This window comes from Gallinula chloropus, assembly GCF_964237585.1.
Source record: "Gallinula chloropus genome assembly, chromosome: 6".
NCBI lineage: Eukaryota > Metazoa > Chordata > Aves > Gruiformes > Rallidae > Gallinula > Gallinula chloropus.
Genome location: NC_140091.1, coordinates 1,506,455 through 1,532,439, shown reverse-complemented (window position 1 = coordinate 1,532,439; position 25,985 = coordinate 1,506,455). Strand labels below are relative to the sequence as shown.

At 51.4% G+C, this 25,985-nt stretch overlaps 2 protein-coding genes across 2 annotated transcripts; both read right to left on the bottom strand.

Annotated features, from left to right (window-relative positions):
* Window positions 1-229: 229 nt before the first annotated feature.
* INSL5 (insulin like 5) lies at window positions 230-2,491 on the bottom strand (the record flags this gene model as incomplete). The annotated part of the gene is made up of 2 exons (XM_084265852.1): window positions 230-471; window positions 2,314-2,491. The coding sequence occupies 2 exons, from the start codon at window positions 2,489-2,491 to the stop codon at window positions 230-232; spliced, it is 420 nt and encodes a 139-aa protein (XP_084121978.1).
* A 2,855-nt stretch (window positions 2,492-5,346) lies between these two features.
* DNAI4 (dynein axonemal intermediate chain 4) lies at window positions 5,347-25,553 on the bottom strand (the record flags this gene model as incomplete). Its single annotated transcript, XM_084265851.1, has 18 exons — window positions 5,347-5,415; window positions 7,852-8,005; window positions 8,636-8,862; window positions 9,647-9,745; window positions 10,922-11,043; window positions 11,231-11,388; window positions 11,979-12,130; window positions 14,158-14,244; window positions 15,664-15,914; window positions 17,442-17,636; window positions 17,995-18,168; window positions 19,670-19,809; window positions 21,751-21,907; window positions 22,126-22,235; window positions 23,121-23,175; window positions 23,326-23,404; window positions 24,864-25,023; window positions 25,516-25,553. 18 exons carry the CDS (start codon window positions 25,551-25,553, stop codon window positions 5,347-5,349), a joined length of 2,427 nt encoding a protein of 808 aa, XP_084121977.1.
* Window positions 25,554-25,985: the final 432 nt, after the last annotated feature.

Below are 25,985 nucleotides of genomic sequence, written 5' to 3'. Positions count from 1 at the left end.
ACGACTAAAAGTTTAGCTCTAAACCACTGTAAACACGCTGGGGAACCCAGACAGCCTGAACTGCTGCTGCAGCCTGTTCACACTACATCTAACACCCAGCCTTTACTCCTTAGTGTTCTCCCAGGAATAAAGCTCCAATTAAAAAAAAAAACCCCAACACCAATCACTGTGGTTTATCTCATGATTCCTTTAATACAGGAGCAGGGGGCCGGCCGGCACCCGCTGCAGTTCAGCACAGGGAGCTGATGTCTCTCTCGCTGCAGCCGACGCTGCAGCAGGATGTGGTGAGCAGCTTGGCTGCCTCACGCTTGCTTAGCAGGGATGTTTTGCTGGTGCCCTGTGAGGCTGGCTGCATCTCAGGCTCGGCCCTGGGGATTTCATCACTGGCAGCATCCAGGCTCTGGGCTGTGTACATCGGGGAGTCGGCGTAACCGTTGCTCTCTTGGGAGAAAGGCAGGAGATTCTCAGCCTCTGTCACATAAAAAAGGAGAAGTTGGGGAATTAGGAGTTGTTTATGGTGTTTCTCTTTACTAGAAGGACAGGCTGGCATCCAGCCAGGGAGCTGAATGTGCTGTCCTCTTTTTTCCTGATGTACATCATGAGGTGCACCAGATCACTGACTTCTCACCAGGCCAGGATTAAATGGAGAGCTGAGGGGCACCTGATCACTGGCTTCTCACTGGGCCAGGATTAAATGGAGAGCTGAGGGGCACCAGATCACTGGCTTCTCACTGGGCCAGGATTAAATGGAGAGCTGAGGGGCACCAGATCACTGGCTTCTCACCAAGCCAGGATTAAATAGAGATCTGAGGGGCACCAGATCACTGGCTTCTCACTGGGCCAAGATTAAATGGAAAGCTGTGGGGTACCAGCTCACTGACTTCTCACCAAGCCAGGATTAAAATGGAGAGCTGAGGGGTATGTTCTGTGGTTAACATGTTAAAAAAAAGGGTAATTTATGGATTCCTCACAAAGAGTGATCTTGGGAGGAATTGCTGTATCAGTCTCACACTGACAGAGTCGCTTCAGAGGGTAAAACCTGGATTTAATGTGCCAGTGGCACCTGACCAGCACGTTAACTGGAGCTGCCTGTGGGATCCCTACATTAAGGCATCAGATACCCCATAACTTCAGAGTTCTGGGTGTTCCCACTTTAATTACATTTGCAATTCAGGTGCACTGGAAATACCTCTGGCCAACCAGGCTCTACAAAGGGGTAGTAACCTCACTCAGTTTAGCAGTGGGGGTTTCTCCTCCTTTTTAACAGCCTCTGGGGTGAGGTGTTGCAGGTGGCAGCGCTTTTATGTCTGTTTAAAGCTGCTGCCACAATAGGATTTTGTGAGAAGCGCAGCTGTTGCTCCATGGGGAGGGCAGCAAGCCTCTGTTTCTATCATCTGCCTTGATTATGTTCTATTTTCTAGTTACTTTAATCTATGGGAGCACAACTTTCTGGCAGTGCATGGAAGATAACTGAACTGCAGAGTATGTATTCAACATTTCAATTCTAATGTTCTTAAGCTGGGATCAAGTTTCAGGCTTCTGGGGGGGTGAGTGGTGTGTCCTGCTGAAGGCAGCACTCAAAAACCTTGCACTGGCAAAGCTTGTCTGTGACATTTAAAGTGTCAGGGCACAGAGTTTAAGAGCTTTTTCAGTGACAGCCTCAGGCTGAACTTGTGCTGCCTCAGGTTGACTTGGGAAAGATCAAAGAATCAGAGAATCACCTGGGTTGGAAGAGACCCTTGAGATAGGTCACTGAGTCCAACCACAGCCTGATCCTGCCCAGCCCATCTCTAGACCATGTCCTTAAGCACAACATCCACATGCCTTTTACATTCCCCCCAGGGATGGTGACCCCACCACCTCCCTGGGCAGCCTGATCCAACACCTGACAGCCCTTTCAGTAAAGGAAATCTTGATATCCAACCTAAATCTCCCCTGGTGCAATTTCAAGCCATTTCCTCTCATCCTATCACTTGTCACCCAAGAGAAGAGACCGACCCTGACATCTCTGCAACTATCTGAGATGATGAGGTCTCCCCTCAGCCTCCTTTTCTCAAGACCAGAAAGCCCCAGCTCCCTCAGCCTTGATCTACATGGTTTGTATTTCACAAATCAGCACAGTACGTGCAGCCGAGCGCGCTGGGAGGAAACAAAGCCTGTGAAGTTTGCTTGCAGCCCCAAAGCCAAGCCTGGGGTGCCTCATTGAGGGGAGCAGCAGAAGCCCTTAGGTGCAGCTGCAGGTGATTTGATTCTTCTGAATCCCCAGAGCCCTTGCAGGGGTGGTGAGCCTGTAAGGTGTTAATTAGTACTTACCAAACAGGTAGTGATAATCAGCTAAATGCCTTTTCCACCGAGAGCCACCGCAGGTGAAGACGATGGCTCTGACAAAGTCTCTCCCACAGAGCTTCACAGTCTTCCCTTCCCCTTTTCCTTCACATGCTGCAACCAGGAGGGTGAGGAGGGTCAGTGCCAGCACGATGCCCTTCTTCATGGCTGGAGCCTGGGGCTGTGGGGTCTGCAAGGGGCTGTGAGGCTGAGGTGGGGACTTCTGCTGGGATCCTCTCTTTTATGCTGCCTGCCCATCCGCTCCGCTGAGTAGCGGCTGGTTCTGAGGATGCCTTAATGTTTGCTAAAAACAGGTTAATCACTTGTTTCTGGTAACGTTTTAAGTGCTCTGGGGTTTTGGTCAGGTATTAAAGACTCCTTAAGACAGTGTAACTGCTTTGCTATAGGAACACAGGCAGTATAACAGGTTTATAGGGTCCGGGCTTAGATCAATACCATTAATGTGTATGTTCTGCAGAAGTGAAGGAGTGTTTATTACCCGATTGGGAGATAATGGGCTTGGCTGTGTGTGCATCTCTCACAGCTCTGCTACCACAGCCTGTTGCCCAGTCCTGCCTCTTATGAGTTTAAGCAGTGCTGGGTCTTTTTTTTCCATTGGTGGCCCTGAACTAAAAGGAACTTGGTTAACAGCTCCTGGTGGTGCCTGTGGTTGTGTACCTCTACATTACCCCAGCCTTGTTTTGACAAGCATCCCTGTGTCAAGCTGGCAACTGTGGATGCTTCAGGGGAAGCATCTTATGGTGCTGGGCAGAGACTCACTGGAAAATAACGTGCTGAGGGGTTTTGTGGCAGATGTTGGCAGCCAAACCTGCATGTGCTTCACTGTGCTTCCTAGTGTGCTTGCCTTGTGGATACCTGGACACAATGGAGTAGCTCCAGTGTGGCTGCACAGCTTGTGGCTGCAGCGAGGCCTCTGGACAGGAGGCCCTTGCCCAAAAAGGTGCAGGAAAGAGAGGGGACTACCTCCAGACTGAGCACTGGAGAGCTGCAGGTCAGCATCCTGGCCGTCCTTTTCCTTTCAGTAGTATCTGACAGACAGGTGTGGGTTCACTAAAGCCCCATGAAGCATGTTGCTGTGCTCTGGGCCCTGGGGTGAGTCGACTGTTGTGCTGCCATGGACATTGTTGGCTGCGGTTGCCATAAGCTTCTATAATAAATTCTTCCCATAAAACACCTTAAGGGGCAAATTTGTCCATTAGAAGGCCAGAAATTCCATGTTTATGAACAAAATGCACGAGGAGCTTTGGGGATCTTTAGCACTTCCTGGCACCACCAGCGTTTTCCAGCACCATAATGTTGCAGTTAATTAGTTGACACGATGTGCAGAGCGAGTTACGATGTGTTACAGCCTTGACAGGAAGCTTGTTCTTTACCAGGAGCATGGCTAAGTAAACAGTGGTGACCACTGATGGGCAGGAGATGGTGTATTCTGCTCAGGTCTAATAATGATTAACGGGTGAGTCACCTTAATGGGTGTGTTCCCTTGAACCCCACAAAGATGGGTTTTATGTTGAGGGTGAGCCTGCACATTCGCCCTCAGATGTGCAGGTTGGAGAAGGAAGTGAAAGTTAATGCATCCCAAATGATCTTTAACTTCAGTGAGGTGTTAAATGTCGGGTGTTTATGGTCAGGCTAAGAGGGAGCCCATAAAACACAGGGCCTGGCCTGCAGTGGCTTCTTGGTGAGCAGGCAGCAGTTGCCTCCATCAGCGGGTAGGCCGAGCGCTTCCCCGCCGAGCTCCTGAGATGGGTCATCTCCTTAACGGCTCCTCTGTGGAGATGCCTCAGGTTGTGGCCTCCAAGAGCCCTCTTGGACACCACGGTCTGGCCTGTGGCTTCCTGGGTGCTTTTTTTTTCCCTGTTTCTTCTGATCTGCCCCCAAAATGAGACAGCACAGACAGCCAAACGCTGCCCGCTTCCGACCAGCAACATGGGCCCGAGCAAGTGTTCCCAACAGCTCCCAGCTGCCAGGGGTGCTGGGATCTCCAAAAGCACAGATCTGCCTTCCAGAGCTTCCAATCCTTGCTGCAGGATCAGACTCCTTCTGTCTGAGGAGCTCCTGGGCTGGTGTCAATGTGAGCAGAGTGGATTTAAACTGTGATTTTTTTATATTATCCACAGTTGTCAGGGGTGGAAAAAGTCTGTTTCGGCTCCTGCCTGGTGTGGGGGGATGAAGCTCCACTGGCAGGAGCACCTTGTGAACTGGGAGCTCAGCTTTCTCCCCTGGCGTGGTTCAGGGGGTGGCAGATGGGGGATCACATGAAAAGCCCACTCGTTTGCCGTGTGGTATCACAGGGAAGATGCAGGTGATGCCTCGTCAGGACTTTGTCTTACAAAGGAGGTGATTTTCATAGAATCCCAGCCTGGTCTGGGTTGGAAGGGACCCCAAGGATCACAGAGCTCCAACCCCCTGCCACAGGCAGGGACACCAACCTCCAGGCCTGGAGCTACACAAGGTTGCCCAGGGCCCCAGCCAACCTGGCCTTGAACACCCCCAGGGATGGGGCACCCACCCCCTCTCTGGGCAGCCCCTTCCAGCCCCTCACCACTCTCTCTGCAAAGAACTTCCCCCTGATATCTCCTCTCCCCCTTCCCTCCTCCAGCTTCACTCCAGCCCCCTTGTCCTGCCAGTCTCTGCCCTTTAACAAGCTGATTCCCCTCCTGCTCCTCTGCTCCCTTCAGGGACTGGGAGGCTGCAGTGAGGTCCCCCCACAGCCTTCTCTTCTCCAGGCTGACCCAGCCCAGCTCCCTCAGCCTCTCAATTTTGGCATTTTTGCCTTTGGAGTAACCCAAGGAGGAAAGCCCCAGGGAGAACAGACTCAGGAGACCCTTCCATTACCTCATCTGCATTGTGGGGACAGCTGACTGTGTATTACCACTCTTTGCCCAGTGAGGGGGGGGGGGCTCCCAGGGGCAGATTCAGAGCATCTGAATGAAGTTTCTAACCACTCCAGTTCCAAAGAGAAACTTTAATGGTTGAAAAAAGAATTAACAGCTCATGTTAATGCCACACAAAGTCTGTCTTGCTGTTTACCAGTTGGGAAGTGATTATGTCACGTAAGGAATCAACCTGTAAAACAAGAGGGGGAGAAAAGAGCAGTGTGATGGGATGCTTCCCCCACTGCCCCCATCTTTTCTTGACTCCCTGTAAACCTGGATTGATTGATTGATTGATTGATTGATTGATTGATAACCACTGGTGTTGATTGTGATGTCTGCATCCTCCTCACAGTGAGTTCAGGAAGACATGTAACCACAGACTAGCCAAGGGCTGTCTATGCTGATGAGTCTACCTGGACTATGAGCCAATCCTCTTACTCCATAAATAGTGAGCAGCCCAAGAGCCCTTTGAGCTCTCCTGAGAAGACTGCAGGCTATACATCAGGATCTCCCCTTGAAAGAGGTGCCTCCCAAGGTTACTCCTCGAGGTCCAGAGAATCCTTGCCACAACAGATCCACAACAGATCCTCGGTAAGTGAGTTGAGAATAAGTGCATTTGACTTTGTGATCTGAGCTAAGATATATAAAGGATTGATTGCATATATATATAACCCTTTAGACATAAACCACTGACCAAGTCTGGGACTAAGACTGAATCCAGCTGCACCTGGGCTCCTCTCTGAGGAGGAGTTCAGAAAGCAAGGGGATTCTTTCTGAACCTTGTGACTCAACAGGAGGGTCCCCCTAACAGGTTCATCTGACCCTGTTCTCTAGGCACTAACTAATCAAGATTACCTTACCCTCAAATCTTAATCACTGTCATGTTTATTACCAAACACTGTTACACCCTTTTGTTTTAGACCAATAAACAAAGTGTTGCCTCTCTTAGGAGTGAAGTGCATCCCTCTGATCTCTCCCATCTGCGACAGGCACCCAGCGACCCAAAATTCCCAGTTACAAACCAAGAACAGACTGGTTTGGTTGGTGAGCAGCCAGGTAGCTTGTGCTAGGACAGCTGCTTCTTTGGCATGGTGTTAACACTTGAAGTGTTCCTTGAAGGTAGCGCTGCTTGGCTGGCCAGTTTGGGTTGCAGCTGTAGCATCATGCTTAGCAGCATGCAAGCACAGCTCTTGATTATACAGGGAATTAATTTTCAAGATGCTATGTGCGTGGTAGCTGTACTTAGAGGTGATTGTGTCCCTTTAGCATCAGTTGTAGCACAGACCCTGTTGTGCTAAGCCTTGTCTGTGCCTGAGCCTAGGGAGACCCTGAGTTGGCAGCACAGGGAGCGATGGCAAAGGGTGATGCTGGAAAGCAGGGCTCCCTCTGCCACACAGTGACGGGTTATGCCACGTGCCCAAAGTCTCTGAAATTAAGCACTGGTATCTGTGGTCCTGTCCTGGTGCCAGACCTAGAAAGCTACCCCAGAATATCTCTGCTCAGAGGACCTGGGCTGCATTGTGGTTGTTTCTGGGGAAAAAATCCCAACATGCTGATTTGGTTTTCTAACAACAAGGGCCTCACTTCTTGTCTTCAAGGGAAATCTCTTTTTCTCTGTGGTTTACAGCATTTGGCAAACAAGGCTGGTAATTCCCAGAATTCCTAAGTGCAATCAAGAATGCTTAATACCCTGAGAGTGAAGGTTAGCATAACGTCAGCGTCTTCATTCTCTGCAACTAAAGTTTAGCATATTGTACCACATAACTCCAAAGGGACTTTAAAAACTTCACATAACTGCAAAGAGACTTTTAAAACTTCACTTAATAAATCAGGGACCTGAGTCCAGCAAGCCAAAGCTGCTCACTGAGCTGAAAGGAGAAAGGAGTGGTGGCTGCAGGCAGATACTGGAGGAGGGATCCACCTGGTGCTGGAGTATCCAGGCTGGCAGCAGGAGTTTCCATGCTTTGCCATGCAAGGAAAAGGCCATGGAGGCTTTGGGATAAAGGACTGTGGATTTATGGAGAACTCAACAGAAGGGGGTCACAGATTACATTGGTTGGCTTTTATACTGCTGCTGACATGGAATGTGATGACTGGAAAGGAACCCAGTTGTAAGGCAAGCCCAATTCTCACAGGGCATCAAGGACAGGAAGGCTCTCACCAGGATAAGCAATGGTGTCTAAGGTTAAGGACAACACAGAGCCAGCTGAAGGGTTAACAGGTTTGCTGACACCAAGAAGTGAGACTGGTGGGTGGGCAGGAGAGGCCACGTCCCTCCTGCACTGTCAGCAGGGAAGGGCGCTGTGCCACATGCAGGCACCTCCAGAGGAAGGTCCACCTTCCCCCCCTTGCCTGAGCATCCCTGCCAAATCCAGCTGTGGAGAACCTCTGGGTTTGCAACCAAGTGAAACCTGAAGCTTGATGTCGACCTGAGTGTTCCTGAAGTTTCTCTAGCAGTACAGCATGCCCAAGGGCAGGAGCCACCTTGGGTTTCACTCCGGTTATGGAAGCCCATCAGACTGATTAGTTACTAGCTAGATCATTAGCAGAAACCCCTTTCTGAGGAAGAAGTGCCATCAAGCACACAAGCCTCAGTGGACCATCACCCCTTCCCAGCCATCCCTACCTTCTTCCTGCCAGGAGCAGCCAGGTTCTGGAGCTGGAACACACCGACTGCTCCGTTAGCATCTCCCACGAGCAGGCAGTCGGTGTTCTGGGCAAAGAGCACGGACGTGTGTTTCCCTCCTGGGCTGGCAAGGAAGGAGCCCACGGGGTTCAGGCTGCAACCCCCACAGAGGACAGGATTAGTGATGACACAGGTAGCATTGTGCCTGCCTGGACAGGACCATCCCTGAGGTCTAGCAGCAATGCAGGCCTGATAAATGTTGCCCCTTTTGCTATTTATGATCCAGATCAGCTTAAGAACCAGGAAGTGAGGCAGTGTTTTGTTGCCAGAACAAAAATCCTGGCTGCTGCTAACTGAGATACAGCATTTCTAAGCTACAGCCTTCCAGCACCTGAAGGGAGGAGAGGAACAGGAGGGGAATCAACTTTTTAAAAGGGTAGACAATGGCAGGACAAGGGGGATGGAGTGAAGCTGAAGGAGGGAAGGTTTTAATTAGATATTAGGGGGAAGTTCTTTGCAGAGAGAGTGGTGAGGGGCTGGAAGGGGCTGCCCAGAGAGGGGGTGGGTGCCCCATCCCTGGGGGTGTTCAAGGCCAGGTTGGCTGGGGCCCTGGGCAGCCTTGTGTAGCTCCAGGCCTGGAGGTTGGTGTCCCTGCCTGTGGCAGGGGGTTGGAGCTCTGGGACCCTTGGGGTCCCTCCTAACCCAGACCAGGCTGGGATCCTATAACCTGTAGCCTTTGTGCCATGTGGTTTCCCAATCTTCTTCAAGAGAATTAATTACTTACATGCTGACATGAAGATCCCAAATTTCCACTCTGCTTTCATTGGCTGCTGCAAATATGAAGCCCGATTTTGGAGACCACACGATGTCATAGACGAAAACAGCTTCAGAATGGAAAGTTAAAACAGGCGTCTGGGAATCCTGGTGCCACAGATTAATGCTCCAGTCTGCAGAGCAGCTTAGGAACATGTCAGTGCTGAAGGGATTCCAAGCCACCTTGTACACAGGACCCTTGGTGTGTGGGGAGAAACAGAGAACTGTGTGTTAGTCTGGAACCACCTCCCCTGCCCTGCCAGGAGGGTGCAGAGAGGTGGGCGATGGTCTCTGCAGCCAGGGGACAGGAGATGGGACAAGGGGCAATGGGCTCAAGCTGCCCCAGGGCAGGGTCAGCTCAGCTGGGAGGGCAAAGTTCTTCCCTGGCAGAGTTGTGGGGCTGTGGCACAGGCTGCCCAGGGAGGGGGCTGAGTCCCCAGCCCTGGGGGTGTTGAACAGAGGGGAGATGAGGTGCTCAGGGAGCTGGGTCAGTACAGGACAGGGGTGGTTGGATTCCATGGGCTTGAAGGGCTTTTCCACCCTGGTGATTCTGTAATTCTGTTAGGAGGAGCCAGTGCTGAAAGGGCATCTTCTGGGGTGAAGGAAAGACTTTCAAAAGAAGAGGTGCTCTTAAAGTTCTGCTGGCTCTCTCCCAGAGGTAAGGCTATTTAACTGTGGTTTCCAGGACAGTCAGATTACTGCTTGATTTTTTTTTCTTGAAATAAAGCCAGAACTGAAGCTTTAAAACACTTTATAGCACAAGCTTTAATAAAGTACTTTTTAAAAAATCCTTTGAGTGTTGTAGAAAGTAACCCTATATGGCTTTATGCTGTACAAATTCATTCTTAATGTGATGAAAAGAAGTTTAGATTCTTTTTTTATTGCAGCTGTTTTGTTTAGTAAAGATAAAGAAAGAAATATTACACCTGTGAGTGTAACTGAAGAGTTTCTGCTGTGGTTACATAGAAAAAGCATCACCCACCTTATGGCCTCTGTATGTCTCTAGAAACTGCTCACTGCAGGAACAGGAGCACTTGTGGATATGTCCCTCTTCTGTCCCAGCAAGATAAACATCTGGCTCCTGAAAGAAAGGTAGGAGTAGCCAAAGTTGGGTTAACCCATTTATCACTCATCCAGAACGTACAAAGGACAGGATGAGTTTGGCAGTGACAGCCCTCTGAGGTGTGGAGGTGTCAGGATGCTGTGATGCCCTGATCTGTGTGTCAGGTTTGCTCTGCATGCTCTCCACCTCTGCAGAAGGTGCAAAACCACCATACAAGGTGGCTTCTGACTCCTGGAAATCAGTCCTTTCTCCTCAAAGTGACCTTGGTGAGCCATGCAGGGAGGTGCCTGGATTCTTGAGATGCTCTGTGGATGGAATGCTCAGCTGGATGCAGAGGAGCAGCACAGCCACCAAGGTCCTGGGCTCGGGAGATGCTCTTGGTGAATGCAGAGGAAACCCACCCTGGGGTCTGACCCAAAGCAAAAGTGAGTAACAGGGCTGAAATGATACTGCTGTGGGGTTTGGGGGTTCCCTCCTTGGTTTTCTCTATCCTCCACTCTGGGTAACATTGTTATTAGCCAGGAAGCAAGTTGTTTCAGAAATAAATAAGGCTTAAACACCAGCACGGGGTAGTGGATATTCATGTAGCTCCAGCTGAGGATCCCTCCTCTGCTGCCCAGCTCTCCTGGGGAATGCTTTAGCCAGGATGGACTTTCCAAGCCCACAGATTCCCCAGGTTGGAAAAGCCCTTTAAGCCCATCGAGTCCAACCGTCCCTGTCCTGTGCTGACCCAGCTCCCTGAGCACGTCATCTCCCCTCTGTTAAACACCCCCAGGGCTGGGGACTCAGCCCCCTCCCTGGGCAGCCTGTGCCACAGCCCCACAACTCTGCCAGGGAAGAACTTTGCCCTCCCAGCTGAGCTGACCCTGCCCTGGGGCAGCTTGAGCCCATTGCCCCTTGTCCCATCTCCTGTCCCCTGGCTGCAGAGACCATCGCCCACCTCTCTGCACCCTCCTGGCAGGGCAGGGGAGGTGGGGAGAAGGGCTCCCCTCAGCCTCCTCTTCTCCAGGCTCAACACCCCCAGCTCCCCCAGCTGCTCCTCAGAGGATTTGCCCTCCAGCCCCTTCCCCAGCCTGGTTGCCCTTCTCTGGACTCACTCCAGGACCTCCCTGTCCTTCTGATGGTGAGGAGACCAGAGCTGGACCCAGCACTGGAAGTGCAGCCTCCCCAGTGTCCAGTACAGGGACTTCCTACCTTTGGGTGGAAGTCAAAGCACAGTCCAGCTGCCTGCTGAGATATCAGAGCTTCTTTCTTCCTTTCTCTCTCACCTGGTACCTTTTTCTTCTCCCCTTCTGTTCGCTTTATTTTCATCAGATCTGTGGACACAGCGAGAGGTTTGGTCAGATGGGGGTGTGACAGGGCTGTGAACAGCTCATGGATCAGCTCTTAGCTGGTCTGTGCATGGTAACTGCTGTACAGCACATCACCTGAAGTACAACAAAGCAACTGCAATTCCAGGTGTTTTCCCTCAGCTGCAAAGCTGGGGGGGGGGGGGATGCTTACCCCTGCAGTCCAGTCTGTTCTGTATAAGCCACTCGGTTACTCGGCCGTCTGCTGAGATACACATTAACCTCTCCTTTTTGCCATCTCCTGAGGTACCTCTGTCCTGTTCCACCCACCTCAGCTGCCACACAGGACCTGTGTGTTTGTTTAAAGATTCACTGGGACAAAAAAAATGCGTTTGATAAGTCATAGACAAAGAAAGACAATAGTATTGAAAAATAATTAACGTCCCACTTCATAGTGACCATCAACCCTTCCCTCCTCCAGCTTCACTCCAGCCCCCTTGTCCTGCCAGTCTCTGCCCTTGAACAAGCTGATTCCCCTCCTGTTCCTGGGGTCCCTTCAGGGACTGGGAGGCTGCAGTGAGGTCCCCCCACAGCCTTCTCTTCTCCAGGCTGACCCAGCCCAGCTCCCTCAGCCTCTCTCCCTAGGGGAGCTGCTCCAGCCCTCTGAGCATCTCCGTGGCTCCTCTGACCCCTCTCCACCAGTCCCACATCTTCCTTGTCCTGGGGCCCAGCTCTGGACACAGGACTCCAGCTGGGGAGGGCAGAGCAGAGAGGGACAATCCCCTCCCTGTCCCTGCTGCCACCCCTTTGCTGATGGAAGATGCAATGCCCATCCTTTGAGGTACATTTTGCTTAGTTCCTGTAAAAACACAGACCTCACAAACTCACCTGTGGTATTTTGATATCTGGGATTTTCTAAGATGTGACCAGAGGTGGGAGGAGGCAGGAAACTCCAGCCTTACCTGCTGTCCAACAGCGCAGCATCCTGACAGCTCCGTACGTCATAGATCACCACAGAACCACTGGACATTCCAACTGCCAACAGGTTTGGGCTTGTCCTTGAAAATTCCAGAGCAGTAACACCATGTTCACACTGGAAAACACGCTCTGGCCACTGACCAGGAGAGAAACACGAGAATATTTGAAGTTAGTTTCTTATTTTTCCTCAGTTTGCTGGAGTCCTGTGTCCATGGCTGGGCCCCAGGACAAGGAAGATGTGGGGCTGTTGGAGAGGGGTCAGAGGAGCCACGGAGATGCTCAGAGGGCTGGAGCAGCTCCCCTAGGGAGAGAGGCTGAGGGAGCTGGGCTGGGTCAGCCTGGAGAAGAGAAGGCTGTGGGGGGACCTCACTGCAGCCTCCCAGTCCCTGAAGGGACCCCAGGAACAGGAGGGGAATCAGCTTGTTAAAGGGCAGAGACTGGCAGGACAAGGGGCTGGAGTGAAGCTGGAGGAGGGAAGGGGGAGAGGAGAGATTAGGGGGAAGTTGTTTGCAGAGAGAGTGGTGAGGGGCTGGAAGGGGCTGCCCAGAGAGGGGGTGGGTGCCCCGTCCCTGGGGGTGTCCAAGGCCAGGTTGGCTGGGGCCCTGGGCAACCTTGTGTGGCTCCAGGCCTGGAGGTTGGTGTCCCTGCCTGTGGCAGGGGGTTGGAGCTCTGGGACCCTTGGGGTCCCTTCCAACCCAGACTATTCTATGATTCTATAATGATTTCTCAGCACTGGGTACCAAATTGCCAGGCTCTGCTGGAAAGTTCGAGCCGTGATGACCATAGTGACCACTTCTAGAGAGATCTGGGGTACTACAGTCTAAATGGCATGGTTTATTTCTTGCTAGGACTGATAAAATTGGGGAAAAATACAGCCTGTGCAGAAATGTGATGCTGTAAAATAAGTTAGATGGGTCTGGTCCAAGGCAAACATGCAAAAAAATCAAGTGCCCCAAGATTCAGCTATGTGGGTGCAGTGTGGGGTCTTTGTCTTCAGCTCTGTTATAAAATTAAATCCTTAAAATCACAAGATCTTGCAAAAGGAAACAGCAGAGTGTTAGTTTGGCAAGAACTGTATCTCAGTGCCCATGCCAGGCCTCATTGCCTAATGTTCAGGACTTGGGGGCTACGGTGATGCCCAGGATTAGGAGAGTATTTGGTTGTTGAGGTGATAATTCCTCATCAGAGATTTGACTCTGCATGATTTATAGTAGCCTAAGACATAAATATGGCTAAGTGAAGCTTGTAGAAGGAATCACACTCAGGTTGTGTGGTTTGATGGCAATCAGGTGATTTTTAATGTGTCACTTTGCTCCTTCCAAGACTTATTTTGGGAAAAAATGGCTACTTTTAAAAGGATCACATTTCAGATGGATGTGTGAGGGTGTAACTGCTGTCTCTGTGACAGCTCCTGTCTTTTTGGCAGCATAATGAGAAGGTGGATTAGGTAATTATATTTAATTATATATGTTTCCTTCAGCTTGAGAGAATTTCATGGCACAACAGAAGATGGAGTGGAAAGGATAATCCTTAAATGTGAAATACAGGTATTTTCTGTAAAGAGAGTCTGGAAGTATTGAACAACTGGCCTATGGATTTTGGAAAACAAAAGGTAATTGAGTTTCTTTTCACATTTGCTGTGCTCAAGACTTTTGCAGCCCAGGAAAATAACTTTTAAGCACCTGGGTCTACCCACAGGAGGAACAAAAAGGGATTTACAGCCTTGGGTAGGTCGCTGTGGGGGTTGAAAATGGGGTACAGAGAGCTGCATTGTGAAGTTGCCTAGCACAGATGGTGTTACCCAAGGGCTGTAACCATCTGTTAGTCGTTTGGTGGGCTGTGGGTGATGAGTTCAGCTCCTGTGACCAGTTGCTGGCGTTACCAAACCACCAGTACAGCCAGCACCTCTCTGGGAAGCACCAGTCAGGAGGGCGGATGGGCGCAGGGACTAAGCTCCTGCCTACCCACACTTGCTTTGGGGGAAGATGTGAGCACGTTGCTGGGTACTGAATTGAAACCCATTTCCCAGGAGGGTATAGTTTCAGCCAGCCAGTGCAGCCTTGGGTCTTGCTGTTTGAAACAGGAAGAGGAGATGAATGAAGAAGCACAAACGTAGAGCAGGAAGGTGCGTGAGCGGGAAGAACCAAACCGGCAGCTCGTTACCGTGGGGTTCTTCAGCGACCAGCAGCAAGCCAAGCCTGTCTTCTGCTCTCTAAAGTCAAATGCTCCGTAGCCAACAGCTAGAAGATCCTAAAAGCAGAGAACAGAGGTATCTGGGGTTAACTTGAAGCTCAGGAGTGTGTTTCTGGGGGGTGACTTTGCGGGAACGGTGGCTCTTGGTGCACAGTCTGAAAAGCGATGCCCCTGTCACCCACAAACACCACAGGGGAATGGAAGGTCAGCTGTCAGGAACACTGGGAACTGGTTCAACTGGAAGTGCCTTCATGGGCACCATCACTTGTGTCTGCAGTGTCCCCTCCCTGGCCATCATAAAATATGTCCCCTTCCAGAGAGGACTGGGTGTTATTCTATAGCCATATTTTAATGGGCAGCATCTAATGGGGGACATAATAATACTCCCACTTTTCTCTCAGCATTGGCTGCAAAAGGAGCTGCAGTGACCACCTCAGACTCCCAGCTTTTATCTCTCTACACTGGGGTCCAAAGAATTCAGTTTATCCCTTTCCAGAAGCAGAAGTAAGAGAGCAGCAAAATTTTAGGCTTCAACTTCATGGTTTTTTTTTCCTACACAAACTATTGCTTTGTGAAAGCAAGACTTTAAAATGAGGGGTTTTCCCCCCCTATAATTCTAAGCCTGAATCCCAGAATCACAGGGGTTGGAAGGGACCTCCAGAGATCATCAGGTCCCACCCCCTGCCCAAGCAGGGTCCCTAGGACAGGTCACACAGGGCGGTGTCCAGACAGGGCTGGAATCTCTCCAGAGAAGGAGACTCCACACTCCCTGGGCAGCCTGTCCCAGGGCTCCCTCACCCTCACTGGGAAGTCTGTAAAATGTGTCCAGCTTTAGACTGTCTGGGGGGCTGGTGTACTAACATCATGAAATGGTTTTCTCTCTATTTTATTTTCCCCCTTGGGACAATCTTACTGGGTTTATGTTTCTCATCCTCACCTGCTTTTTACCTTCCCTCCATCTGTTATTTTTGTTGGGGCTCTAAGAGAGCTCTGCTGTTAAAACCTTAGTCTGAAAGAGGAGATGTCTGAGTCATTCTCACCTCCACTGAAACCAAATTAAATGAACTTGGGCTGGCTGCTCAGAAACCAGCACTTGTTGTTATGTATCTTATCCTTGACGTTGATGAATTCTGCTTTCTTGGGAGATTCCTTAGAAGCAAAGCTGTGGCATCTAACCTATTGTGGCTTTTTAATGGCTTAAAATTGCACTGGGTGAGATTTAGGATGGATATCAGGAGGAATTTCTGTACTGAAAGGGCTGTCAGGCACTGGGACAGGCTGCCCAGGGTCACCTGGTGGTGGGGTCACCATCCCTGGGGGGGATATAAAAGGTGTGGAGATGGCCAAGAGCGATCCCTCCCAACAAAGCACATCAAACCCAGGAGCTTATTAATTGCTTAAACCCTTTTGTAAACAGCTTATTAATTGTTTAAACCCTTCTGTAAGCTACTTAGAAGAAGCAATTGGGTAACTCACTGGGTTGACTTTGCTCCAAGCCATACAGCTCACGCTGTGACCGCTCGTTAAATCACATATGTACGACCAGAGTCGCTCCAGCCTGGGAGGTACAACTTCTTCTGGAGTTTTATTTAGCTCTGGCAGATCTGCTGGGTCCATGAATGCTTCCTTCTGCTCTTCCTTATCCTCCTTTTCTTTGCCATGCTCTTCCTGTTGAGCTTCTTCCACAGCTGCTACTGTACCGCTCGTGTCTGATGTGACATCAGGATCTAAAATACACAGATAGACAGTGAGTAGGAACGTTTCACTTATCAAACTCTGCTCATTTGCATCAGGAGGGAAAAAACCCTGCCCTTAGCAGCAAATATTTTGCAGGAAAATAAATGAGGATGTGAGGAATTAAGACTTCCCAACACTGTGGCTAAAGGGCTGGACTAGGCTGTAGTGTGCCAGTTACACTCTGAGTGTTTGATGAGTGGATTTAGCTACTCAGCAACAAGTGATAAATTTACCCCCACCAGGGATGTTTCTAATCCCTCATGTGTAAAGATCTATTTAAACAGGGATGTTTTTCCAAGTTCAAGGGCAAATTTTAAAGAGCCACCCTTAGGTGGCTGAAAGCCCATGGCTAAGTTACATGATGCTGCAATAAGTGGCTCATTATCTGGGAAAGTTAGAACTGGAGGCTATTTTTAGACTGTGTTTGCTGAGTATTTTCTTTGTTTACCCACTGCTTTGTTTTATACAACGTGCAAATCATAAACTGATCTCAGATCAGGGTTAATAAGACTACAGCAGCTGCTGTATTGTCAGAAGCAAAGTCCTCCTGGCTGGCATGAAGAGATCCTGTACAGGAAATGCAGCCTGAAGGTGCCTTTTTGCAATCTCCTCGTTAAATCTCCTTGCTAATTTGGGCCTCTTGTCAAAAGTAAAATGTACTGTAAGAGGAAATGCCTCTTACAGCCTGCAGAGAACACCCTTTGTTACAAACTGAGCATCTAGCAGGCTAAAACTTCTGCTTACAGGTGCTTTCCATATAAAATAAATTTTAAAACTCTGTAAAAGGCATTCTGATGCAAAATCTGGTTGGAGGAGCAGCAGAGTTAATCTGTATCCTAACAAGTTTGGGCTCCCTGGGATCAAACAGCCAGGGATCTCCTGGAGAGAGTCCAGAGGAGGGACAGAGATGCTGAAGGGCCTGGAGCATCTCCCCTGTGAGGAAAGGCTGAGGGAGCTGGGGCTGTTCAGCCTGCAGAGAAGAAGCCTGAGAGGGGATCTGATCAGTGTTTATCAATAGCTGAAGGGTGGGACACAGGGGCCATGGGCAGCCTCTGCTCAGTGTCTGTGGGGACAGGACAAGGGGCGATGGGCTCAAGCTGGAGCACAGGGAGTTCCCCCCCAATGTGGGGAAGAACTTCTTCCCAGTGAGGGTGAGGGAGCCCTGGGACAGGCTGCCCAGGGGGTGTGGAGTCTCCTTCTCTGGAGAGATTCCAGCCCTGACCTGTCCTAGGGACCCTGCTTGGGCAGGGGATTGGACTCTAGGAGCTTTGGAGGTCCCTTCCAACCCCTAGGAGTGTGTGATTCTGTGAAGTTGGCCTAATATTTTGAGTAAATCTCAGTGAAGGGAGATGAGCCAACTCAGAACTCATTTACTCAACTTTTCCACCACGAATGGTAAGGATGCCTGTGAAAGTGAGTGTGAAATAACCTGTTCCTTAACTGTTTCCTCTGTAACTACATTCAAGGGGGAACAAAACTCAATGTGCTGAAAACAGGGGAGCCAATAAGTAACAAACCTAAAAGGACAGGGAGTTGCCGATAAGCTGCAAGTTTGGGCTGGAAAATATTCTCCATCAGAACCCTCTCCATGAAAAATAAATCCTGCTGGAAGTTTTCTGATGCCAGTACAGCTTCTGAACAGCGTTCCTCCTCCTCCTTGTGCATTCTGGCAAGGGCAGCGCTCTCCAAAAGCATTATAGAAGTTGTGCTGCCTGAAAAAAACCAGGTTGAATGTGATAATGTTTGGCATGTAAAAATTCAGGGGGCTAAGAAGCCTCCTCCCCACCTGTAAAAAGCAGAGAGTATCTGTTGCTGTCAGAAAATACTTCCCCTAGAAGTTTTTTCTTACTTTATTTGCTTTTACTGCTCAGAACTGCAGTATGATGGGATATTTCTGTGGGTTTTGGAGCTGGGAAGGAAACTTCTTAGTCCCTTGATGATGAGCCTACTGAAAAGCTCTCAGCACAGACCTGTCCAAGAGTCTTTAGGAAACTCTCTTGCAAGTGCCACGTGGGCAGACCAAGGGTTATGTGTGGTCTGAAGGGATGAAAACAAGGCAGAAATGTAAACCTGGAAAGCTGTCAGCTCCATCAGAAGAGATGGGTGTGCTCAGATCCTCCTCTTTAGTCACATGAGATTCGCTGCTTTTCCATGTTGTGACTCTGCTGCTTCCCACTTGTGACCTGGGTTCTGCTTCTGATGGGTTAAAGGAGTCGTACAGGTCCCAGGCAGTGACCATCACCCCTGGAAATGAATCAGGCTGGATTAGATGAGGCTCTGACACCAGCTGAGGGTTGGATGAGGCTGAAGCAACAGGCACTGTGTGATCACAGCAGCTGCAGCAGCATCTCTGGGGTTGGACTTGAGGATGGTTGGACCAGGTGATGGGACAAGGGGCAATGGGCTCAAGCTGCCCCAGGGCAGGGTCAGCTCAGCTGGGAGGGCAAAGTTCTTCCCTGGCAGAGTTGTGGGGCTGTGGCACAGGCTGCCCAGGGAGGGGCTGAGTCCCCAGCCCTGGGGGTGTTTAACAGAGGGGAGATGAGGTGCTCAGGGAGCTGGGGCAGCACAGGACAGGGACGCTTGGACTCCAGGAGCTTAAAGGGCTTTTCCAACACTGTGATTCTCTGACTCTGTGATCTCTGGAGGTCACTTCCAACCCCCAAAAATTCCTTGAACCTTCCTGGTGCATGGCTTCCCTTCAGCAGGGCCATCTCCCAGCGAAACAACGCTCTGCACCCCTGCCTTTGTGCACTCAGCGTTTCAAGTGGGGGCTGGAACGAGCCCTGCTGATGCTCCTGGCACACAAAAAAGGGGAAGGGATGTTTTCAGATCAGATTAATCTCTGCTTTACTTCTCCTTTTCTTTTCACTCATGTCAGAAACCCTAACAAGCAGCAAGGAAAAATGTTTGAACCAGCATTCCCCATGGTTTTCTTTGTCCTCCTACACACAAGAAAACATCCACCAGGAAGCAAAGCTCAGCACACACACCTAAAACCCAGAGCTGGAGGGTTTTTTTAAAGCACTGAGATTGAATATTTTGTAAAATTGTGAAGTTGCATCTCTCTTGTGAGACTGCTGAGATTTTCTGCTTTCCCCAACGCTTTATGCCTCCTAACAGAGGTTCTCTTCTTTGCATTGTGAAAATAGAACTAGAAACCAGCATCACTGAAAAGTTTAGGGGGGGAAAAGGGAACTGTGTCCTTTCCTATTTCAGGAGTGTGGCTGAGTATTAGGGGTTCTGCCTCCTGAGGAGCTCCCTCTGCTTCCAGAGTGCTGAGGCAGGCAGGGCAGGGCAGCTCTCAGCTAGCAAAGGGGCTATTGCAGTGTAGGATGCCCATGCTCAGGCACTGGGAGGAGCAGAAAAGGGCACTGCAAATCATGCTAGCCCACCTCAGAGCAAAGCTCTGGAGGGCAACATTGAGGAAACATCTTCTGCTAAGAAAGAAAAAGAGAAGATAAAGACAAGAAAGAGAGAAGAATAGGAAAGAAAGGAGAAGGAGAAAGAGAAAAGAAGAGAAAAAAGGAGAAGAGAAGGAGAAGAGAAGAAGGAACCCTTTCCTAAATATCCTGCCTGTGTGCAGGGAGTGTGCTGAGATCCCCCAATCTAGCTGGGGGCTGGAGTTTCCCCAAAGGAGTATTTATTAAGTAAACTAAATGTCATAATGAGCCCTAAGGGTACAGTGTAGTAAAGGGAGACCATTCCCACTATAGCCCCTCTCCTATAAGGCCCTCAGAGAGTTTACCTTTGTCTTCCAGGGTGATTTTGTCACATTGCACTTCCTTGTTCTTCACAGCTCCATTAAGGGTTTGCATGGGTTTTTCTACATAGCGGTCGTTACCAGGTCTATTTTCACACATGTCAACGTAAATCCTATTCCTCTCCCTTGAGGAGGGGGAAAAACAACAAACAAAACTGTATATTGACATTCTGGGGGAAAAAAAAGACATTTAAATTCAACTTCTGGGTGTATTTAACCACAAGTTTAACAGGAGATGATGCTCCATGTAATGAATTTACTGCTTGGGTGGGTTTGGATTGCTGGGGTTTATTTCACTTATTGTCTTTCAGGAGGTACTTCTGACCTTGTGAGGCTGCTCTAAACCAGCAGGCATCAGCATCAGGAAGAATCCTAACTCCAACCACCTTTGGTGGGACTCAGAGGTCAGGAGTATGCAGCTCTCATGGCTTGGGAGTGAAAAGCAGTGTGGCTGAGGGACAGTGAGGTACGTTTCCAGCCTGTCCAGCCCTGGGGCTCTGCAGGGACTTTGGCTCTTATTTCAGTTTCAGTGTTCTAACTGCAGGGGTGGGTCGTACCCACAGGTTTCTGGAAGTCTCTGTCTCCTCCCAGATACTTAGCAATACGTGCTGTGCACACCAGCTCAGTCTGAATCATAGGATGCTCTTCCTCTTCCTCCTTCCCCAAACTCACACCCGCCCGATGCACAGGCAGTGGGGGTTGGAGTCCTACCATGAGCTCTGTGTGTGTGCTACCAGAAAAGACTCGCTCAGAGGAGCTGTTTGGGTTGCTGAGCACAGTAAGCTGCAGATCAGGCCTCAGGGTTTGTGCCTACAAGAGCTGTGTGACAAGTTTACCCCTCTGGTGGCCCTCACGGAGAGCACTTTGCTGTGCTCTGTCCCTGTCAGGCCTGGGACTAAGCCAAAACCCCAATGTGCTCTGGGTTAACTCCCTACCAAAGGTCAGGGTAGTCCAGGGAGGTGACTGCAGTGGAAACACACTGGATGCAAAGTGGAGATGGGGTATTTTGACAGGCAAGGTGGTGGGGTGAGGTTTCTGTAGCCACCGGCACGCTGAAGGGCCTCTCAGGAAGTCAAGGCCTGCTTAGCTTGTTTGCACCCTTGTTATCAAGACACAGTTGGCTGTAAAGCTACACACAACAGCCAGGGTGGGGATTTGCAGTTTCTTACTGGTTTGGTTAAAATTAAGCACTGTAATTCCTGTCCCCCCACCCACACCTCCCCATCTTCCCTTCCCCACCCCCCGTGTCCCACACGTTCTCTGGTCACCGTCCCCTGCTTTCCCCGGCCTGCCTGAACCCAGCCAGGAGAGAGGGGAAGAGTCTGACCAAGGAGGTGGAGTTGGAAGGAATTTAGGCTCTCTTGTCAACAGAGAGAATCAGGCCCAAGAGGGCTTTAAGCCAAGGGAAGATGGGAATGGGCAGAAGTCAGAATGCCAAAACTACACGGGAATGGCCTGTTCAGGGCCCTGTGATCAGCAGGAATCACAGAGCTGTAGGGGGTGGAAGGGACCCCCAGAGCCCATGGGGTCCAACCCCCTGCCAAAGCAGGGTCCCTAGGACAGGTCAGGGCTGGAATCTCTCCAGAGAAGGAGACTCCACACCCCCTGGGCAGCCTGTCCCAGGGCTCCCTCACTGGGAAGAAGTTCTTCCCCACGTTGGGGGGGAACTCCCTGTGCTCCAGCTTGAGCCCATCGCCCCTTGTCCTGTCCCCACAGACACTGAGCAGAGGCTGCCCATGGCCCCCTGTGTCCCACCCTTCAGCTATTGATAAACACTGATCAGATCCCCTCTCAGGCTTCTTCTCTGCAGGCTGAACAGCCCCAGCTCCCTCAGCCTTTCCTCCCAGGGGAGATGCTCCAGGCCCTTCAGCATCTCTGTCCCTCCTCTGGACTCTCTCCAGGAGATCCCTGGCTGTTTGATCCCAGGGAGCCCAGCACTGGACACAACACTCCAGGTGGGGCCTGAGCAGGGCAGAGCAGAGGGGGAGGATCCCCTCCTGTGACCTGAATGGAATGGGGTGTGCTATGCACACTACAGGCACATACACAACTACCCACACACGCACCGAACTCTGCTGGCATCTTCTGATTCCACAGACACCATCCCAGGGGGCATATCCAGCATCCAGAGAGTTTCTGTCCCTGTGAGGTAGATGTCCACTCTCCTATCTAAGTCTTCCTTTGTCAGCTCCTCTTTGACCTCCTCTTGCCTCACCTGCACATCTGAAACATCACATGAGGTTAACAAGTGAGATCTTTTCTGCTCTGAGTCTAAAAGAAGACAAATTAATTGTAAAAAGTATTCTAAGGATCAGGAGCCAAAACTTGTGAGGCACTGAGTTCCTTTGAAGTGCTGGGCATCTCTCATCCACTGACCACAGCACCTCACAGAGCTCCAGAGGACAGTTTACACCTTGAATCATGCAGTGTGTGGTCTTTACCAGCTACACCAGCAGTTGTGTCTCGTTGGGAGGCAGGTTCTGCTGTTTCATCCAGCACAGACTCAGCCACTGATGCGTTTGATGAAGATGTGCTGCTGCTTCTGCATGTCCTTCAGTGAGACAGAAATAGTATTGTGAGAGTCCAGGCATCAGGTAGCAAAGCACGACCAAAATAGGGCTGTTATCAGGGTAGCAAAGCCACAGAGGACTGGATAGCACAGACAGGGATGCTTGTGCTGTGAAAGAAGTCACAGGCAGCTTAGGAAAGCAAATAATGAAATGGTTTGAAAAGAGACTTGAAAGGGAAGAATTCCTCTGACAGCATATCCTGAGGCACCAAACAGCTGATGGAAAAGGAGCTGTGGAGCTCCCCGATTCATTTGAGGCAGATAATCATGTGGAGTGTGGCTACCTACTGTGTGGTAAGGCACAGCCACAGACAGCACTGCTCTCAGCCAGAGTTTAGAGCCTGTGGGGCTTTGCATGTGCTGAAATGTCTTTGAAATGCACATGAGACTCATTGGAAGGGATCAGCTTGTTAAAAAAGTCAGGGAATGGTCACAGAGGGGGTAGGAAATCAGGTAATGGTCACAGAGGGGGTAGGAAACCAGGGAATGGTCATAGAGGGGATAGGAAATCAGGGAGTGGACACAGAGGGGATAGGAAATCAGGGAATGGTCATAGAGGGGATAGGAAATCAGGAAATGGTCATAGAGGGGATAGGAAATCAGGGAATGGACATAGAGGGAATTGGAAATCAGGGAATGGTCACAGAGGGGATAGGAAATCAGGGAGTGGACACAGAGGGGATAGGAAATCAGGGAGTGGACACAGAGGGGATAGGAAATCAGGGAATGGTTTACCTGATTGCCTTACTGTGAAATAAATTCCACTTGTTCCATCTGTTCTTACTCCTTCCATTTTACATGGCAGCTGCAATAGGTGTGTTTCTGTATTCTCACCACAGAGTATAATTATGAGCCCTGCACAATTACTCCAGCACTGGGTATCTCTGCAGAGCAGATGTGCAGCCACTGCAGGAGAGGAACCCTGTGAGACAGGGTCTAAGAGAGAGCTTATTGACTCACCTTGGGAAAGAGCCTACACTAGTATTCACTCCTGATGGCTGAAGCAGAGGAAAACAAGAGAGAAAACCAGCTCCTGCAGCCCCAAAGTGAGTGCTTGGTGTTGAGAGCTTGCCCTTCCTGGGGGCAGCTCTGTGTGGATCCAAACAGAAGAGTGGGTGGGGTGTCACATCCTTCCCTTCATCATCAAAGACCTGAGGATGGAAAAAAATGACACTAATGTCACTGTGTAGCCAAACCCAGCCACAGCAAAGAGGCTTTTTCTCTCATCTGGATCAAAAAGAGTTTCCTGATCCAGGTGGGAATGTGACAGAACAGATGAAGTCCCCTCTGTAAATGATGCCAAACACACACCAGTGGCAAGAGGGAGAGGGGGGTGGGGGGTACATTCCTGCTCTCCCTTTTGGGCTCAGCCTTAGAGGGCTGTCACCTTTGCCCAGGATTTATTTGTAGATGACAGGGTGGCCATGAGCCAGCAGTGTGCCCTGGGGGCTGGGAGAGACAATGGGATCCTGGGGGCATCAGGAGGAGTGTGGGCAGCAGGTGACAGGAGGGGATCCTCCCCCTCTGCTCTGCCCTGGTCAGGCCCCACTGGAGTGTTGTGTCCAGTGCTGGGGTCCCTGGGATCAAACAGCCAGGGATCTCCTGGAGAGAGTCCAGAGGAGGGACAGAGATGCTGAAGGGCCTGGAGCATCTCCCCTGGGAGGAAAGGCTGAGGGAGCTGGGGCTGTTCAGCCTGCAGAGAAGAAGCCTGAGAGGGGATCTGATCAGTGTTTATCAAGAGCTGAAGGGTGGGACACAGGGGCCATGGGCAGCCTCTGCTCAGTGTCTGTGGGGACAGGACAAGGGGCGATGGGCTCAAGCTGGAGCACAGGGAGTTCCCCCCCAATGTGGGGAAGAACTTCTTCCCAGTGAGGGTGAGGGAGCCCTGGGACAGGCTGCCCAGGGGGTGTGGAGTCTCCTTCTCTGGAGAGATTCCAGCCCTGCCCTGTCCTAGGGACCCTGCTTGGGCAGGGGGTTGGACCCCATGGGCTCTGGAGGCCCCTTCCCACCCCTGTGATCTGTGATTCTATTTGGAACTCACTCTATAGAAATGGCTGCAAAATATCTGGAAAAACTACATTTGTCTCAGTATCAGAGCAACTTTTTGGCCAAACCTTGTCTTCTCTGGGTTATTTATTCTGTAGTGACCACCAAGAGCATTGATGGTGTGACTGTAGTGACTGCAAAAGCAGGGAGATAAACAGTGATGCCTCTTCTTAACTACACTGCTCAGAATACATTATTATCAGTGGGTATTTGGTAAGGTCATTAGGCAGAGCTCTCAAATTATGTTATGGGAATCTTCTGGGGTTTAGGTAAAGATATAGAGGTGCTACAGCCAGCATCTCCCATAGATCTGAAAGCACACAGTTCTCAGATTAGGGAGGAATGGTTACTCTTTTCAGTTATTACTCTTGCAGGTTCATTTTGGACACTAATGATTTTAATTTCAGATTGGATTGTCTTGGATCACTTGATTTCTCCACAGCTCTTCAGCTCCAGACAGGCTTTTTCTTTCCCCCTCCCTCTCCCTCCCGCGTTCTGACGCCGTTTCCACACCCACAGCTCTCACTCAGAAGGTTTCAGTAGCGGTGTAACAAGGCTCCTCACCCGTGTGGCATACTTGTTACCCACGAGAGACCCCCTGTCCCTGGCTTTGCCGTCTGACGTCGTGGATTGCCGTCTGAACGCTGCTGCCCTGTGCAGGCTGATGCCGCTGAGGATGCTGGCTCGCCGGCTGCTGGAACTCGCTCCGGACCCGCACCTCACCCTGAAACCAGCCGCGCAAGGTCCGTTTCAATCAACAAGAGCACAAGCAGCCAAAGGCAACCGCCAAACCGCTTCTCCCTCAGCTTTCTAAGAAGGGGTTAAAAGGCTTGAGCCGTTCAGGGTGGCAGCCCTGAAAGGATGGGATTCCTTCGGCGTCCCGAGCCTTCCTCAGGGCGCCACGGGAGGAGCGAGGTGCGCAGGGGCGAGGGCAGTGCCTGCCGCAAGGTAGAAGCCCGAGCGATGCTCCACTGGCCTTTGCTTTTGCGGGAGCCGATGCGGTAAGAAAGGGGCCGGAGACCGCGGGGCCGGTTTCACCGCCGCCGGCCGCCCGCTCGGACCGGGACACCGGCAGAGCCCACCCCCCGCCCCGCTTCATGCCTGGAGCCGCCCGCCTCTCAGGCGGCAGACCCCGAGCCGGGCCGGCCCTTCCGCGGGCTGCCCGCGGGGAAAGCCCTACCGCCTACCCCCCGCGCCCAGCCCAGCGGCCACTCACGGGGGAGGCCGCGGCCCGCCGCCGCCGGGGCCCTGCATGGCGACCACCCTGGGCCGGGCCAAGGCGTCGGACGGTAACCATGGCAGCGCGCCCCAAGACGCGGCGCGGCGATTGGCTGCCAAGGACGGCGCCGCCGATAGGCCGGGCCGCGCCGCGCGGGCCGCGTTGGTCGTCCCCCCCCGCCTCCCCGTCCTCCCTCCAGCGCCCGCCCGCCCGCGGAGGGACCCCGCGGCCTCCCCGTCCCCGCGGCCCCTCTCCGTGCCCGGCGGGGCTGGGCCGCACACCGCCCGCCCCGCCTGCCCGCCGCCCCGGGGCGCCCGCCCCCTGCCCGGCCCGGGGCTCCTCCCCTGCCGTCAGGGCCGCTGCAGCCCCCGCTCCCCCCTTTGTCACCGAAGCACAAAGGTCCTCGGCGGCCCGGGGAGACGGGAGCTTCCCTTCGCCCCGCCGTAGCACTCGGCCCCGGTGGCGGG